The sequence below is a fragment of the Harpegnathos saltator genome, unplaced genomic scaffold (genome assembly GCF_003227715.2).
Source record: "Harpegnathos saltator strain DR-91 unplaced genomic scaffold, Hsal_v8.6 scaffold701, whole genome shotgun sequence".
Taxonomy (NCBI): Eukaryota; Metazoa; Arthropoda; class Insecta; order Hymenoptera; family Formicidae; genus Harpegnathos; species Harpegnathos saltator.
Genome location: NW_020230540.1, coordinates 117,174 through 133,779, shown reverse-complemented (window position 1 = coordinate 133,779; position 16,606 = coordinate 117,174). Strand labels below are relative to the sequence as shown.

Below are 16,606 nucleotides of genomic sequence, written 5' to 3'. Positions count from 1 at the left end.
GCATTCGCAGTACTGCCAGTACTAGCAGTGAATTTCGGAACGCGGCCTTAGTTGTAAGAAATCGCGCTACACCTTGTGTCCTACAACCTACTCTCTACTGCATATTACTACAACCTCATTGTAGAATGACAACTACTGTTACAACTTATTGCACCGGAAGTCATCACTTATAGGGCCAGAGCACAGACTTCTGCATAACGCATAATACACAACGCACAAGGGAATCAACAAATCAGAGTTCTTCATTTCTGTCCTGAGGAGGGAAATGAAGAACTCTGATTGGTTGATTCTCTTATGCGTTATGTATTATGCGTTATGCAGAAGTCTGTGCTCTGGCCCATAACCTACTGCTACTGCGCTAAAACTTGTTAAAACCTTCATTGTAGAATGACCTTTATTTTTGCAGCCATTATAAATGGGCCTTTACATGCAAATGTATTTCATTCTAGTTATTTTTCTTGTTCTGTGATTGATCCAAGTCACTGATTCCACACGTTCTTTTTATTCAACTTATTACCGACTAAGGGCCATCACACGTAGAAAAATTTTAACCGTAACCGTAAGGTTGTAAGAAAACTGACCAATCACAGTCGATTATTATAATGTCACAAGAGAATGGATCGACTGTGATTGGCCAGTTTTCTTACAACCTTACGGTTACGGTTAAAATTTTTTTACGTGTGATGGCCTTCAGGCTGCGTTCCAAAATTCACTGTCAGTACTGAAAATATATAGTTTGTGTCACATATACCATAGAATTTCACTGCTAGCAGTGAATATCGGAACGCAGCCCTAATTCATTTCTGTCCTGAGGAGGGAAATGAAGAACTCTGATTGGTTGATTCTCTTATGCGTTGTGTATTATGCGTTATGCAGAAGTCTGTGCTCTGGCCCATAATAGCATAAACGCACGAGCAGAATTTTAATCGGAAACTCGCCAGTCGGAATCTCGCGTTTCCGAGCGAAATCGTAAAAAATTCCATAATAGGTACCCAGGCCTATGGGCAAGAGCACAGGCTTTTGCATAACGCATAATACATAACGCATAAGAGAATAAATCAATGGTTGCGTTCAGAAAACAAAACGCTCACTGAGCGCTCAGTAACTATTGGTACTTACTGTTAGATCCTTACATTCAGACCAATAACGTTGACGAATTACTCAACCGTTGTGTAACCGTTGTGTTTTCTGAACGCAGCCATATTAGGTTTGTTCGCGTCGCACACTCCAACATGCTTCTATTTGCCCCAATGTGATCCAATCCGTTTGCGTCACCGGAAACTATATGGCAACCAAACGTTCGCGTCGCATTGGAGCATTCCTCAAGGAGCAAGTAGGAGTGTGATTCATTTACCCCAGCTTCGGAGGTGAAGCAGTTTGGGCAGAAACAGTTTTATCATGAGCGCATGCGCAATCATTAGTTTACTTTTGCGAAGAAGAATGCAAAAAAGTACGACTAAATTAAGAAAACGTGTATTAAATATTCAGGTATTTAAAATGCCTTGCATAAGATTTTAGTTGACTGCTGAAATATGCATTTTTATAATTAATTAACTAACAGTAAATTCAAAATAGGTTAAGTGATTTTATTTTCGAACAATTTGTGTGACTTATGTTTATATTTTATTTGAATTAATACGTGAGCAAAAATGTAATATTTTACATACGACATATTATTCAGTAATTTGTGATTAATATATTCCAACATTATTTATTTTAAAGTTATTTTAACCAGTTAAGAAGTGTTTACTTACACAACTATTGTATTTAATATTAATGATTTTTTTGTTATAGTCTTCAGCAAGACAAACAATCCATAATGGCTGAATCAGAAAATTATGATAGCACACCCGAATGCTAATTCTTTAATAACAGGATCTATGATTTCAAAGAACTCAGCTATAAAAGTCATGCCAAAAATATTGTCATTTAAATTAGTTAAGCCTCAAACACCAAATACTTCTACCGTAACTCACACAACGGACTTAACACAATACTTAACCACAGTGCCTTTGATGAATAAGATGAGTCCTTCCAGTATTCAGTTGCATGAAAGTCCTTCCATTACAGCAACAAGCTCTACGCAGCATATAGATACAATTATGAGTTCATTGGATTTTTCGATTATAAACTCAGATTCTTCCACAGTTATAGAAAAGGAACTTATGACAGATAATGAAAAAGAGAATGATTCTGTTTTCAACAGTGTTTTCAACAGTGTTTTCAACAGTGATGGCCATTTTATTTGGAGTCATAAAAGTATAATGTTATTTTTCTCAGAATATGAAGAACATGAGAAAAAATTTCAAAAACGGAAATATGAAAGTAAGTAGGCTATGTTTCAAGTGTTAGCAGAGTCGTTCCAAAAGAAAGGTTATATAAATGCTACCAAAAATCATATGAAAAATAAATTTAAATTATTGAAGAAGAAATGGGATATACATATTAAACGGACCACTGGAAAAAACAGCTCTGGAAAAGGCACAAAACCTCTTCCATATGAAGAGTAAGTTTTATGTTCATTCTGTTTCTTGTATGTGTCATAATTTTAAATGGAATACTTTCAATTGATACTCAGAAAACATGAAAGTTTTGAAGATATCTAAAAGATATGTTTTAAATATTTTCTAAGAAAAGATATTTTTAAAAAATATCTAAAAGATATCTTTTAGAAATATCTTGAAGATATCTATTGGGTTGGCAACTAAGTGATTGCGGATTTTGTCGACAGATGGATTTTACACTTTCTTTTGTTTCGTTAACGTGTTCAAAGTACCTAACCTATATTTTTTTCTTATTGTTTGGACTTCTACCTTTCATTTAGTACAAAAATTATATCGATTAGTTCTTTAGTTTTGTTTTTATCCCAATTTAAAAATGGAAGAGCAAGACGTGCACTTCAGACATATTTTATTGTATTATTTCCGAAAAGGCAAGAACGCATCGCAAGCACACAAGAAGTTATGTGCCGTATATGGGAATGAAGCCTTGAAAGAAAGGCAGTGTCAAAATTGGTTTGCCAGATTTCGTTCTGGTGATTTTTCATTGAAAAATGCTCAACGATCTGGCCGTCCAGTTGAAGTCGATGAGACCCATATCAAGGCCATTATCGATTCAGATCGTCATAGTACAACACGTGATATTGCAGAGAAGCTCAATGTATCGCATATATGCATTGAAAAAAATTTAAAAAAGCAAATTTAAAATTTTGAATTTTCATTCTTATTTAAAATCCGCAATCACTTAGTTGCCAACCCAATATAATGACATATCTTTAAGATCTCGATGTTTTCTAGATCTTAATATGTCCTTAAATATCTTTCAAATAACTTAAGTATATTTTTTGATATCTAAAATAAAATTTGTAAACGTTTTAAAATATCACGTCTTAAAGTGTAAGATGTTTTTTTATATTTCATCGAAATATGTAAAAGATATCTTAACTTGTTGCATAAGATATCTTTTAAATCTCTAAAAAATATCTTTTTCAGAAATACAAGACATCTGGAGACATAGCAAAATATCTTTTAGAAGTCTAAAAGATATCTTTATGTCTATTTGGACAGTTTAATCATCTTTCTTTTTTGATATTTTTGCTTTCTTTTTGTTATTTTCGAAATATTTAAAATATATATATTTAGTCACTAATGGATTGTATACTTTTCCTTATAGAGAAATGATAAAAATATTTGGAAAAAGTCACAGTGGAGTGCCACTTATTGTGGCTAGCCGTAATGGAATTATTTCTCAAAAAGAAATTTTGCAAAACGTCTGTCAAAATTTGTCTGAGTGAGTAATGATCTCTCTAAAATACATTTTTAAATTCTTGTCTTCATTTAGATAAGTAATTAAAAGTGTTTTCTATTATAGAAATGAGAATGAAGAGAAACAAGAGCAGATTTCTTCTGTACTACATTCACCGAATCTCGTAACTGTAGGTACCAATTTAAATCTCTTGTCATCGAGAAACAATTCGTCACCAACAAGGAGCAATGTTTCAGTTCCGACATTATCGACTAATAGCAGCAGATCATCAATGACGGGTAGCAGCTGCTCCTCTTTAACAAATACAAGAGTAAAAGTACGAGATGGCAAATTGGCGCTTACTTTGCAATCAGTCAAAGAATCCATTTGTGCCGTGTTACAAAAAATAAGTGATGATAAACAAGAAATACGCACAAAATTTCTGACAGAGCTTCAAAAATTTAACGAATTGCAAAAAGAACGAAATATCATTCTGCAAAAACAACTTATGGTACTTGAAAATTTGGCCAAAAAGATAAATCCAACAGAGAAAGAATTATTATTACATGACTGAAAACATTGAAATAATTGTTAGATATAAACATATATTTTATTTGACCATATTTAAAACAATGTTGGTTATGTTTTTAGTTTTTGATTAAGTATAAATATTTAATTTCTCAAATTTTTATTTATTCATTTTCTGTTAATTTTAATGGATAGCACGATAAGACTTCGTATTAAACTTCTCGAGAAGTCAAAGTTAAGTTTACTCGATTGAGTTTTTTTTACATAATAAAGCAATATTATTTAAAATCAGTTGCTGATAAAGGATAAAAACTATTATTTCTTTTAATCATCAGTCATTTTTAGTCAGTTTAGTCAGTTTATTGAAATATTACATACGTGCATTATATATTAATTGTATTTATTTTTTGTGAAAAAATTATTAGAGATATAAAATATATGATATTAAAACAAACTGATGTGTAGATAACTGATATGTATTGTTGAAAAGAATTTTTTTGTTCAAACATTCTATAACCACAAATAAAACTTTAATATAATATTTAAGAGATTTTATTATCTTTCTTAACTTCTCCTAATATGAATAATTTAATATAACGATTGTTAAGATAACGATCATTATGTTAAATTGTTTTTGTGTAAAGAAATTAAATTAAAATACGTATACAAACATATAAAATAAATATAAAATATAGATATGTATTTTAACTTTACTATATATACATATAGAATACTTAAAAAAAGTAGAACTTATTACAAGAAGTAATCATCTTCTCATGGCCACTTTTTAAGGTATATCCAGACAAATATGTATGAGCACATGATATATATAAACATAAAAATAAAATAATCAATTGCTTTTTTTTACAATAAGCGCGCACAAAATTCCAGAACGTTAAAAGTGTAATAAAACGCAAAAAAGGCAAAATAATATCTTGCAAAAACAATATATCGATATTAGAGAAAATGGTAAAAAGAATATACCTAAGAAAAAGAATTATCATATGAAGACTGAAAACATAGATATTGATGTAAGATGTAAACATATTATTTATTTAACGCTGAACTTTTATATATTTATATATATATATATATATCATATAGTCATTAAAATTTGTCTTAATATATCTCTACTCTACGTTGAATCGTCTTTGGAACAATTGTCGGCATAGTTCATCTCTGAGATCACAACCACATCGTTCATTAACAGGATTTTCATCCCTATCTTCTGGCAGGACATGGGGTAACAACACCTGTGCATTTACATCAGCATGATTGTCGTCCTCGGATTCTTCCATGTATTGCATACCATTAAAGTCAGCCATATTATGAAGGACGCAACAAGCGAAAATGAATTTAACGATGAACTGCATGTTCCTCAGCTTAAGGAAATATAATTGCCTGAAACGCTGTTTCAATACTCCAAATGTATGTTCTACAGAAATTCTGCACTGACTATGTATGCGATTAAAGTTTCTTTGAGCCTGTGTCAGATGTCCATTATCCCAATATGGAGTAATTAATTGAGGAAGACATGGATATGCAGCGTCTCCAAGAATTATGTTTCCGTCTAAAAAAATTACATTTGCTTAAGATAAACATCAAAAGTTAAATAAACATTCACGATAAAGTATATGTATATTAATTAAATTAAACAAGAATAGAGATATTCGACTAAAACAATAATACAATAATTGTTTATGATTATTATGGATTCATACTGTGACAGAGTGCTGGTAAGTCTTCAGCCAGACTAGAATTTGCAAATACTCTTGCATCATGCACTGAGCCAGGATATCCAATTAACACATCTAAGAACTTGTTCTGCTCATTAACTGTTCCCTGCATGTGAATGGAAAAATAATATTTTCTATTGATATAGGCTACTGGATCTTCAGAAGGTTTGTCTATACGGATGTGTGAACCATCAATAGAACCTGTAACAGGAAAGAAATATTAATTAAGTTATATCATTACACACTAAATTACAAAAATGTAAGTTTAAATTAAGTACATCATCAGAAAAAATTACATTATTACCAATTATTCCTGGAAAATTTTTATTTTCTACATAGTATCTCTGCGTTCTCTGCTTTTCTGCCTCAGTGGGATACCGAATAAATTAATTTCTTAAATCATATAAAAACTGTGTGACTCTTTGTAACACTGATTCAAGGGCACTAAGAGATAAATTAAATCTATCAGCAACATCCCTGAAACTTGCACTTTGATGCCCAGCAAACCATAGAAAAGTAAGAATGTGTTTTTCAGCCGAAACTACTTCAAATCCTCCATGTCCTATATAAAATATTAATTATACTTTATTTAAAATAAAATGAAAAGTTTATGATATTAAATCTTTAATTTAAAAAACAGTATCTACCTCATAGTTTTCTAAAATGTGCCCAATAACTAAATCTGTCCACCATGCTTCTGAAAAGCATTCTTTTTAAATGATAATGCATAATAAATTCTTCATTGGTATACATTGGCACTATTTGTTCAATATAATTAGTTATGCATGTTCTACGTCTTCTTTGAATGATACCTTCAGCCATTTCAATAACTGCATTAATAGCAATATCTACAAATTATATAAAATCAAATAAAAATGCACTAATTATTTAAGGAAATGACGGTAATTATACAGAATACCCCCCTCACCTCCAATTTTGACGAAAAAATATTTAATCGACGCGTTTTTGCAAGAGAAACAACTTTTCTATTTGAAAAAGTCGTCGCTCTGTCTTGTGGAGCGAGATATAAATTGTTAAAGTTGATGACAATTTAGGTTAGGAAATCTGTCACGGAGGCGACAGATAAGATTCCGACAGAGATTTTTTCAAATAGAAAAGTTGTTTCTCTTGAAAAAATGCGTCGATTAAATATTTTTTTATCAAAATCGGAGGTGAGGGGGATATTCTGTATAATTACCGAAAAGACAAATTAAAACTAATAATGTTCAGAGGTTATAGCAAATAAGGTTAGGATGTCACATCTTCATCAATACTCACTCTCTATTTCATCGTCGTTCCCATTGTCTTCCACAAATAAATCACGAATTACAGCTAAAGATAAAAGATTTTCATTAATTTCATTCATAATTAATATATTAAAGCCAATGAGAAAATCTTCCAATGGATCCATGCTGCGAGTTAATTTGCATGTTTGCATACATCTTAAAAGAAGAGAAACTGCTCCAATTCGTTTGTGTCACTGAGCATTGGTGCACATGAACTCATCTGCTCCAACCACCATCTTATCCGTGATCCAAATGCTCCCTGGTGTACATTGAAGCATGCGATGCGAACAAACCTATTTGGCTGCGTTCAGTAGAACAAAATGATCAGTGAGCGCTTAGTGATTATTGTCTGTGATTGGAGCATTCTTTTAGATTCTTCATAGACCCAGAAGTATTTACCAATCAGGAGCGAGATTTAGTGGAAAATCTAATAATGTCCAACTGTTGAGTCTGCTGAATGCAGCCAATTAGTTTTCTTCATTTCCCTCTTCAGGACAGAAATGAAGAACTCTGATGGGTTGATTCTCTTATGCGTTGTGTATTATGCGTTATGCAGAAGTCTGTGCTCTGGTCCTATTGTTGAACTGAATTGAGGAGTTTTTTGTTCGCCTCCATAACGGTTGAATGTGGTTCCTGTAACTACGCATATTTTTTTATCTTGGAGACTGCGTACGCGTTGTCCCTGTTTCTCTTTTATTTCCAAAATCGTAATTGGCGTAAAAGAAGGAGTGTAATCACTCTGTTCAGAGCCATATATTGAGTGAATGAATGAATGAATGAATGAACTGAGCTGAATTACATAGTATAGTGACACATATCTTTACTCGATGTGTTTGTTATATCCATGATAATAAGTATTTTCTTTATATACAAACTCGATATATATTTATTATATAAGCATACCATTTTGAAGTGAAATTATTTTTACTTAATTTTTGCTAAAATGCAATTGATGTCAGTCAGAAACGGTATGAATTCGTCTGTGAGTTCAAGTGTTAACCTTATCGAGTTGGATGATTTAACAGTGAAAAGAAAAAGCGGTGGAAGTATAGTCGATCAACGTCCGCTGTTTTCCTGCGATGGCGAGTGAGTTTTTGTCTTTTCATTAAATTTATTATGTATGCGGTTATTTATGTGTAATGGGGATATTCTTTTCAGAAGTTTATATATAATATGGAAGAATGTCATAAAAGTGTGCAGCACGCAAACTGGAGACTTTGTGCAAGAATTTGAACCTTCAGACTACAAAATAGTTGGTATATTAATGCATCCAGATAATATGCATATGATTATAGGTTGTACCGAAAAGGGTCAGCTGGATTTTTGGTGCTGTCAAAACAACATTATCACTAGAAAGCTGGTAAGATGAGTTAAGCATTAAGTTATGAGTAAAGTTGGATAATAATATATTATTTGTACTATTACCACAAATTACTTTTTTTTGCAATGACTTACCTTCATAATTAGTTTTTATTGTTTATTATTATTTTCATTATTTTTATTTGTCCAACTACTTTAGTTACTATCTACTATTTTTTATTATTCAAGAAAAATTTAAACAAATAATGAATTATTCTTAAAACATTTTTCCAATATGAGTAATGAATATATAAGTTGTTATATAGCTTATACATAGTTTATTATATAGCTTATACATGTTTCAAGTACAGAGGAGATATGCAATATAACTGATGTTAATTTAAATAATTGAATAAACAATAAACTGTATAACTATAAATATAAGATATCAAAAGAAATATATATATATATATATATTTATAGCCATTGAAATTAGGAAATGACAAGGCAAAAGTTAAAACTTTCCATATTGTTAAATATAAGACACCTCAAGGAAATAAAATATGTCAAGCATTAATAACTCATATCTCTGAGTGTGGAAGTAAGATCTATGTACTTTTATTTGATATAGAGAATGGAACATGTATAAAATCAATATATATATTGTAAGTATATATCTGACATTCTAATATGTTTTTTTCTGCAGAATAAATTGTTGGTTAACAATTGTCTAATAATTGCATGAACATATATACTTATTCAATATATATTTTATTATATACATAATTTTTTTATTATAATTTTTTAGTGCTAAGTCACAAGAATATTACATTGATATAATTGGAAATCATGAAGAAAATTTGGTAGCACTCCTTCATGATACAGATTTACACATATTAAATCCAGCAAGAAATTTAGTGGACAAATTGTAAGATGTTTAAAAACTACTATTTATATACATTAGAACTTTTCATAGAATTATTTGTTAAATTTCTTGTATAAATACATAGACACAAGACTGGTAATACAAGTAGATTACCTACTTGTATAGCAGGACATCCGATAGAAGAATGTGTTGCTACAGGAGATAATACAGGTCGTGTAGTGGTTTGGAGAGGTTTATTTCAAACCAGACCATACACTGCTGTCTTTCATTGGCATACGTTGCCAGTTACCGAAATAATGTTTAGTAAATCAGGTAATGGTTATTCAAGATTTCTAAAGTATTCCACATGTCTTTATATGAAATAATGTATATATTTATTTTATTATAGGTGGCCACATGTATACAGGTGGTAGTGAATGTGTGTTAGTAAAGTGGACTCTAGCAAACCCTCAACATAAATCATTTCTTCCGCGATTATCAGCACCTATTAAACATCTCACAATTGCACCAGATAATTCATACGTAGCTGTATCGATGTTAGATAATGGTAAAACTATATTATATTTTACTGAAGTTTCTAATAATAATAATATACAGTGATTACTTTTATATTAAATGATAACAGGTATTCTTATTGTGAATCCTCAAAAAAAGCAGACAACAGTGATACAAAACTTTACATGGGGTATTGTGTCTTCCTCAAAAGATCTGTTTCCTGCAGGACTTACTGTCGACCCGAGGACGGGTTGTCTGGTTCTGAATAGTCGCACCGGACATGTGCAATTTTACAACACTCACACTAAAAACCTATTATACAATGTAAGTAAAATATTAAATGTGAATGTAGAGAAAGATTATATAAAAGGTATAGTACAGGGTAAAATACCTAAAATTGGTCACTCGAATATCTCGGCTGTTTTGATGATAGAAAAAAATGTGTCAGATCAAATTTATATAGTGTTAAAAGGCATATAATTTGATGTAAATAATTTTCTAATAGGTGGACGTGTAGAGAGAGAGAAAGAGAGAGAGAGATCATATGAATTTCTGATATGAGATTAACTTATTTTACATGGAATGTTTTTTTTTTTACGTACTATATGGTAGAGTGTTTTAAAATGCGTACAATGACATATGGTTTAAAATCATTCAAAGCCATTCAAGGCCATTCAAAGTCACTGAAGGCCAATTGTAAAGGGAAAATAATTTATTTCATGTAAGTAATAGAATTTTTTCGATAGAATTTCTCTGGTTGTTAGTAATGTTGTGATAATACGAATCGTCAAATGTAAATAAATATTTAATTACGTTGTATGCTTCTATTATAAACATTCAGTTACGTTACGAGAGTCTAGCATGCTCAGAAACTTTTTTTGCATATAAACGCACTGTTTCTCTCATAATTTGACGATATTCGCGATAAATGTAGACCATATGTACTTTCTCAAACTTTGAATAATACATTTTGAAAACTACAAGCCGCACGAAAACTACAAGTCGCATCGCAAGATCGACAAAATATCGCAAACTAATATGGGTACAGAGTACAATGTAACTGAATATAGTAAAAGTATACAACGTAACTGAATATTTGTTTATATTCGACAATTCATATTATCGTGGCATTATTAACAACCAGAGGAATTACGAAAAAATAATATCGCTCACATAAAGTAAATTATTTCTTTTTCCAATTAGCTTTTAATAATCTTTGAATAACCTTGAATCGTAGGTTATTGTACGTGTCTTAACCCCTTGACTGTGGAGGCAGAAATGTACTAGTTGTGCCATTTTTGTGTTGGAAAAATGTCGAATTTTCTTTATGTTCTTTTTATAATAAAAGTTTTTGGGGTCGCTGAATCCAAATTTGATATTAAAATTCCGAAATTCAAAATTGCGGATCCAATATGGTGGGTCAAAATTATGAAAATAATCGGATATTTATGAAAGTGGGTATCTATATGTTTTTGGGGTCGCTGAATCCGAATCTGATATCAAAATTTCAAAATTCAAAATGGCGGATCGACCATAGTGTGTCAAAATTATGAAAATAATTAGATTTTAATGAAAGTCGGTATTTATATGTTTTTGGGATCGCTTAATCCAAATTTGATATCAAAATTTTAAAATTAAAATGGCGGATCTAAATTTTGAAAATCAGATTTTCATGATTTTTATAATTTTGACTCGCCATGTTGGATCCGCCATTTTGAATTTCGAAATTTTGATATCAAATTCGGATTCAGCGACCCCAAAAACATATAGATACCCACCTGTATGCAAAAAACAATAGTTTTACTATTTTTTTTCTTCGATGTGTGTATACACGTCATCCACACTGGTGGCACGACTTTTTCATGCGGCCATACACGTCATCCACAGTCAAGGGGTTAAAACGCTCTACTAGGTAATACGTAAGAGAAACATTTTATTTAAAAAAACGAAATTGATTTTATATTAGAAGTTCATATGATCTCTCTCTACGCGTTCACCTATTAAAAAATTATTTACATCAAATTATGTGCCTCTCGACACTATGCAAGTTTGGTCTTTTTTTTAACGGAGGGAAATCCTCATGGATATCCTCGCTCCCTTGGAAGAGAGCTAGAGTTATGCCGGACTCTTGCCGGCTAAAACTCCCTTGGGATGTTTACCATCGGGCCTTTGTGGAGCAGGGACGTACTTGAGATTTAATATTACTTTCTATTTGGCTGTACAGCCTCCCTTACACTACATAATAATTTATATTCGGGAAAGAGAGGACTCCCAGCCCTCCTCAGATGTAATTGAGGAGGGCAAAAAGTAGGACCGAGCCTTAGTCCAACACACCATTCCCCTTTCCTTTCCCCTACTTTCGATCGGTGACTCTGGCGGGGGATGCGGATCCCAAGAGGAGGGGGGCCAGCTAAGAGAAGGAAGTGCAGATGCAAGTTGGGTCTGACATATTTTTTTTCTATCACTAAAACAGCTGAGATATTCAGGTGATCTATTTTATGTGCTTCATTTTGCACATAAAATATATAAATTATATAAAAATATATATATACAAGAAAGAAGAAACAGTGAATATATTATATTTTGTAGATTAACATCACTGCACAAAATTTTTTGACCCAAGAGCGTGATGTGATTATTGTAAATACGGAAGTTACAAAGATCGCTTTGAATCCTGATGGCACATGGATGGCAACAGTCGAAGAGAGAAACGATAAAGTCTCATACATAGAAGTTAGATTGAAATTTTGGAGATTTGATTGGAATAAACAGATGTAAGTATACACTACAAAAAGATATGATAGGTCTAGAATAGAATAACTTGGACAATAATCAACATCATATTATCTAATTTAAAAGGGAAAATATATTTTTCATTTTGCTTGACAAAGTCCAGTCTCTCTTTCCTTCATTGAGCATGTTTTCAAAATATATCCTCCGTCGGTCTGTGATTTCTTTATCTTCAGTTAATATCTCGCCTGTATCACTTTTTACATTATATAACATGAGCTGAAAACACTCGCGCTTGCGTCTGATCTTTTCGTACATCTCACACATTACATGTTTAGTATATTGTTCATTTATGAGTTGCAATCTGCTATTTTTAGTATGTTCTACATATCTTCTTCACTGTTTTCCTTTTCTCATTATATTCTATTTGTATTCAGCTGGTATGTTGCTGTAGTAATCTTTTATCATTATATCACATCATAATATCACGTCACATATAAATATCATATATTGGCATCATACGTTAATAGATAATTTTTTTCTCTGTCAATTTAGATACATATTAAACACAGCAATTGAATTGCCCCACGAAAATGGTGTGAATGCATTACAATTTCAACCAAATAAAACATTGAATGATGACAAATGGTTAGCAATTACCACTGGGAAAGATAATAAATTTAAATTATGGATTTTAGGGCAACCCTCGAGTGTACAAGGTGCAGATCTAATTACTTTAATTTTAATCAGAGAAGTCTCACATTTAACATCGATATTTCATGTAATTATATTTGTTATAGAAGAGACGAGACAATGGCATTGCCATGCAAAGAATGACTATCGCGGCTTAACTATTACGGATGCAGGATTTTCCATGGATGGATCATTATTGGCCATCGGTTTCCATTCTACTTTGACTATATGGATACCAGAAACATGCAAGTTGGAAAATAGTCTTACGCACATTCAATATGATTATCCAATAACGTAAGTCACAAGATATACAATATGTTGGAAGTAACAGATTTCATTAATTACACAGGATGTTCCGTAAATCGAGGTCAATCGCTCGAGAAATGAATGGGCAACCACAAACAAGAAAGAAAGTTGATACAAACATAGGTCCAAAAATGCGTTGTTTTCGAGTTATTCCCATTTTTATGTTAAAATTTGAAATTACTTTGCTTTCGATTGTTTTTGGTTTTGGAATTTCGATGGTTTTTATGAGTGTCAAAACACAACTAAAGTCAAATAAAAGTTGCGGGCTGCTTTAGCACCACCCAGGATGCACCGCGTGGAGGTACAGCCCGCTTAGCATCCTTTGGCAGAGATCAGGACCCCACAGTTCGTCACTCCTATGGTAGTGACTCCAAACCCTCTCTGTCGTGTGTGTGTGTGTATGTGTGTGTGTGTGTGTGTGCGCGCGCGCGCGCGTGTGTGTGCGCGTGTGTGTGTGTGTGCGCGTGTGTGCGTGCGTGTGCGCGTGTGTGCGCGCGTGTGTGCGTGCGTGTGTGCGTGCGTGTGCGTGAGCGTGAACGTAAAATTATATGAGGTGTTCGATATGACCTCCTTCTACATGAATGCAGGCTCTAAGTCTTCTTTCTAAGGAGTCCCGAACTCTTTGTTGCACTTCCGGATTTTCTCTAATGTTTTCAAATCCATTAGTTATTCTTTGCCGCAACTTTTTTTTTACTTTAGTTGTGTTTTGAAACTCATAAAAACCATCGAAATTCCATAACCAAAAAAATTCGAAAGCAAAGCAATTTCAAATTTTAACATAAAAATGGCGATAACTCGAAAACAACGTATTTTTGGACCTATGTTTATATCAACTTTTTTTCTTGTTTGTGGTTCCCCATTCATTTCTCGAGCGATTGACCTCGTCTTACGGAACACCCTGTATTTTATGTTATTGTAATGTTTCTTTTATGCTTTCTTTTATTTTTATCTCCCGCGCACTGAAGCATTGAGACTTTGTGCCGTCTCCCATTTCGCATTTAGAAATTCGCCGCGGTGACGCTTAAGGAATAGTCCGTTAAAAAAACGAGAGTCGAAACAGTCGCATTAACCCGTCCTTTGTCGTTTTGTATATCATACAACCTTCAATATTTCTCTTTTTCCTTTTCATCATCAATATTCTTACAATACAATATATTTGCTCTAATATATTATTAGTTAAATATACAAAATAAAGCTTCAAAAGATTCAGATATCTAACTATAATAGGAAATCTGGATTTAAAACCGATTTCGGATTAGAGTTATATATTAAAGATATATAAAAAAAAAAACAGATCAATTTAGTATCAAAATTCGGAATAATTTTTATTTAAATATATGGGACGTTCCGCATCAACCGATTCACCGGCGTCTTCAAAAATTGACGCATCGGATCGGGAAGAGTAAGGGCTTGAATTGTCCGTTTACTCGAATACTTCTAGAAGTAACATGGCCTTTTTGTAAATTCAGAGTGGTGGCTTCCAGGTGCTAAATATACCGAAAGATGCACGAGAACTATAATGTATTTTGAATCAAATCATAAGAAACTCCGAATTTTCAACGTAAAATACGATAGCTCATGTATTTTGATCCGCTAAATCCGAATCTAAGATCAGAATTGTCCTTAAACGTCGCAGTTCTTCTCTAACCCCAAAAAACAGCTCAAAAATCCCTAAAAACGATCAAAAGCAGGTATCCCGATGTGTTGGATATAGAGCCATTCAAAATAGGTTCTAATACTAATATTTGATTCATCGAGTCTAAACTATATATAACTATATATACGATCATCCTGGGACGTCACAGTTGTTTCCAAACCGTAAAAAATATCTCAAAAATCCCTAAAAACGACCTGAAAGTAAAACTGATGCTGTTCAGCCGGTTAAGGGGTTAAGGGGCTGAAGTCGTCAACGAACTTGCAAAGCGTCGATAACGTAGAGGCGATCGTCAAAAAGTAGGGAACGTTATCATCTGTTATCGACGTTAGTGAATTTTAATACACATATGTGTACATACATATATTTACATAGTATTTATATAGTAAAGACAATTGCCGGATAAGCGCTGATGCGATTACGCTATCCTTTCATCGCATTTTTCCATATATATTTTTTCTCACAAACTTCGGACAAATGTGTGTGTGCATTGTAATTTTGACTTTTCTACACACAGATCTTATATGAATATGAATGCAATGCTGCCGATATTTGCCTTCTCTCGGAAATGTGCATTTTGCTGCTGCTTCTCGGATTTTTCGACTTGCTGATATATATACAGTGTAACATAATAAAGAATAATTTGAGCAATGAATATTATTACAAGAAAATGATTCTTCAGAAACAGTATGCTTGTTTTCACGTAAATCGGCTTCTCACTTTATCGTGTTATCGACTTCTTTTTGTCAAGTTTACGTCGCACTAGCAGTACGGAAACGTTTTCGTACAGTGAATATTCCTGCCAAAATAAAGCGGTGTATTACAAATCATCCGAAAAAAGCGATGAAAAACTATTGCGAATAGGACACCGAGTTCCTCCTGCAACGTTTACGTCGCAGTGGAAGTACGGAATTGAAAACGTTTTAGTACAGTGAATTTTCCTATCAAAATAAAGCGGATTAATTCAAGTCACCCGAGAAAAATGATGGGAAACTATTGCGATTAAGACACCGACTTCCTTCTGCAACGTTTACGTCGCACTAGCAGTACGGAATTGAAAACGCTTTTGTACAGCAAATATTCCTGCCAAAATAAAGTGGAGCAATAAAAAACATGTTAGAAATACGATGAGGAACTATTGCGAATAGAAAACCGATACTTTCTTACAAAGTTTACATCGCACTAGCTGCACGGAATGAAGAAGACTTTCGTACAGTGTATATTCCTGCCAAAATAAAGTGGAATAAAT

General features: G+C 32.6%; 2 protein-coding genes and 1 pseudogene across 2 annotated transcripts in view; 2 read left to right on the top strand and 1 right to left on the bottom strand.

Moving 5' to 3' along the window:
• The first annotated feature begins 1,181 nt into the window (after positions 1-1,181).
• Positions 1,182-4,347, top strand: LOC112590064 (uncharacterized; annotated as a pseudogene).
• A 1,005-nt stretch (positions 4,348-5,352) lies between these two features.
• On the bottom strand, positions 5,353-6,394 carry LOC112590066 (protein ALP1-like). The gene is made up of 3 exons (XM_025305604.1): positions 6,313-6,394; positions 5,994-6,209; positions 5,353-5,842 (listed from the first exon to the last, which is right to left on the bottom strand). The coding sequence occupies exons 2-3, from the start codon at positions 6,118-6,120 to the stop codon at positions 5,403-5,405; spliced, it is 567 nt and encodes a 188-aa protein (XP_025161389.1). The 5' UTR covers positions 6,121-6,209; positions 6,313-6,394; the 3' UTR covers positions 5,353-5,402.
• A 1,432-nt stretch (positions 6,395-7,826) lies between these two features.
• Positions 7,827-16,606, top strand: part of l(2)05287 (WD repeat-containing protein l(2)05287) — a 106,431-nt gene continuing 97,651 nt past the window's right edge. The window contains exons 1-10 of the mRNA XM_025305585.1: positions 7,827-8,380; positions 8,453-8,654; positions 9,077-9,258; positions 9,402-9,521; positions 9,604-9,791; positions 9,868-10,026; positions 10,105-10,298; positions 12,564-12,748; positions 13,260-13,423; positions 13,505-13,691. Coding sequence (XP_025161370.1) covers positions 8,238-8,380; positions 8,453-8,654; positions 9,077-9,258; positions 9,402-9,521; positions 9,604-9,791; positions 9,868-10,026; positions 10,105-10,298; positions 12,564-12,748; positions 13,260-13,423; positions 13,505-13,691 — 1,724 coding nt within the window. The 5' untranslated portion in view covers positions 7,827-8,237. The remainder of the gene's footprint in view (positions 8,381-8,452; positions 8,655-9,076; positions 9,259-9,401; positions 9,522-9,603; positions 9,792-9,867; positions 10,027-10,104; positions 10,299-12,563; positions 12,749-13,259; positions 13,424-13,504; positions 13,692-16,606) is intronic.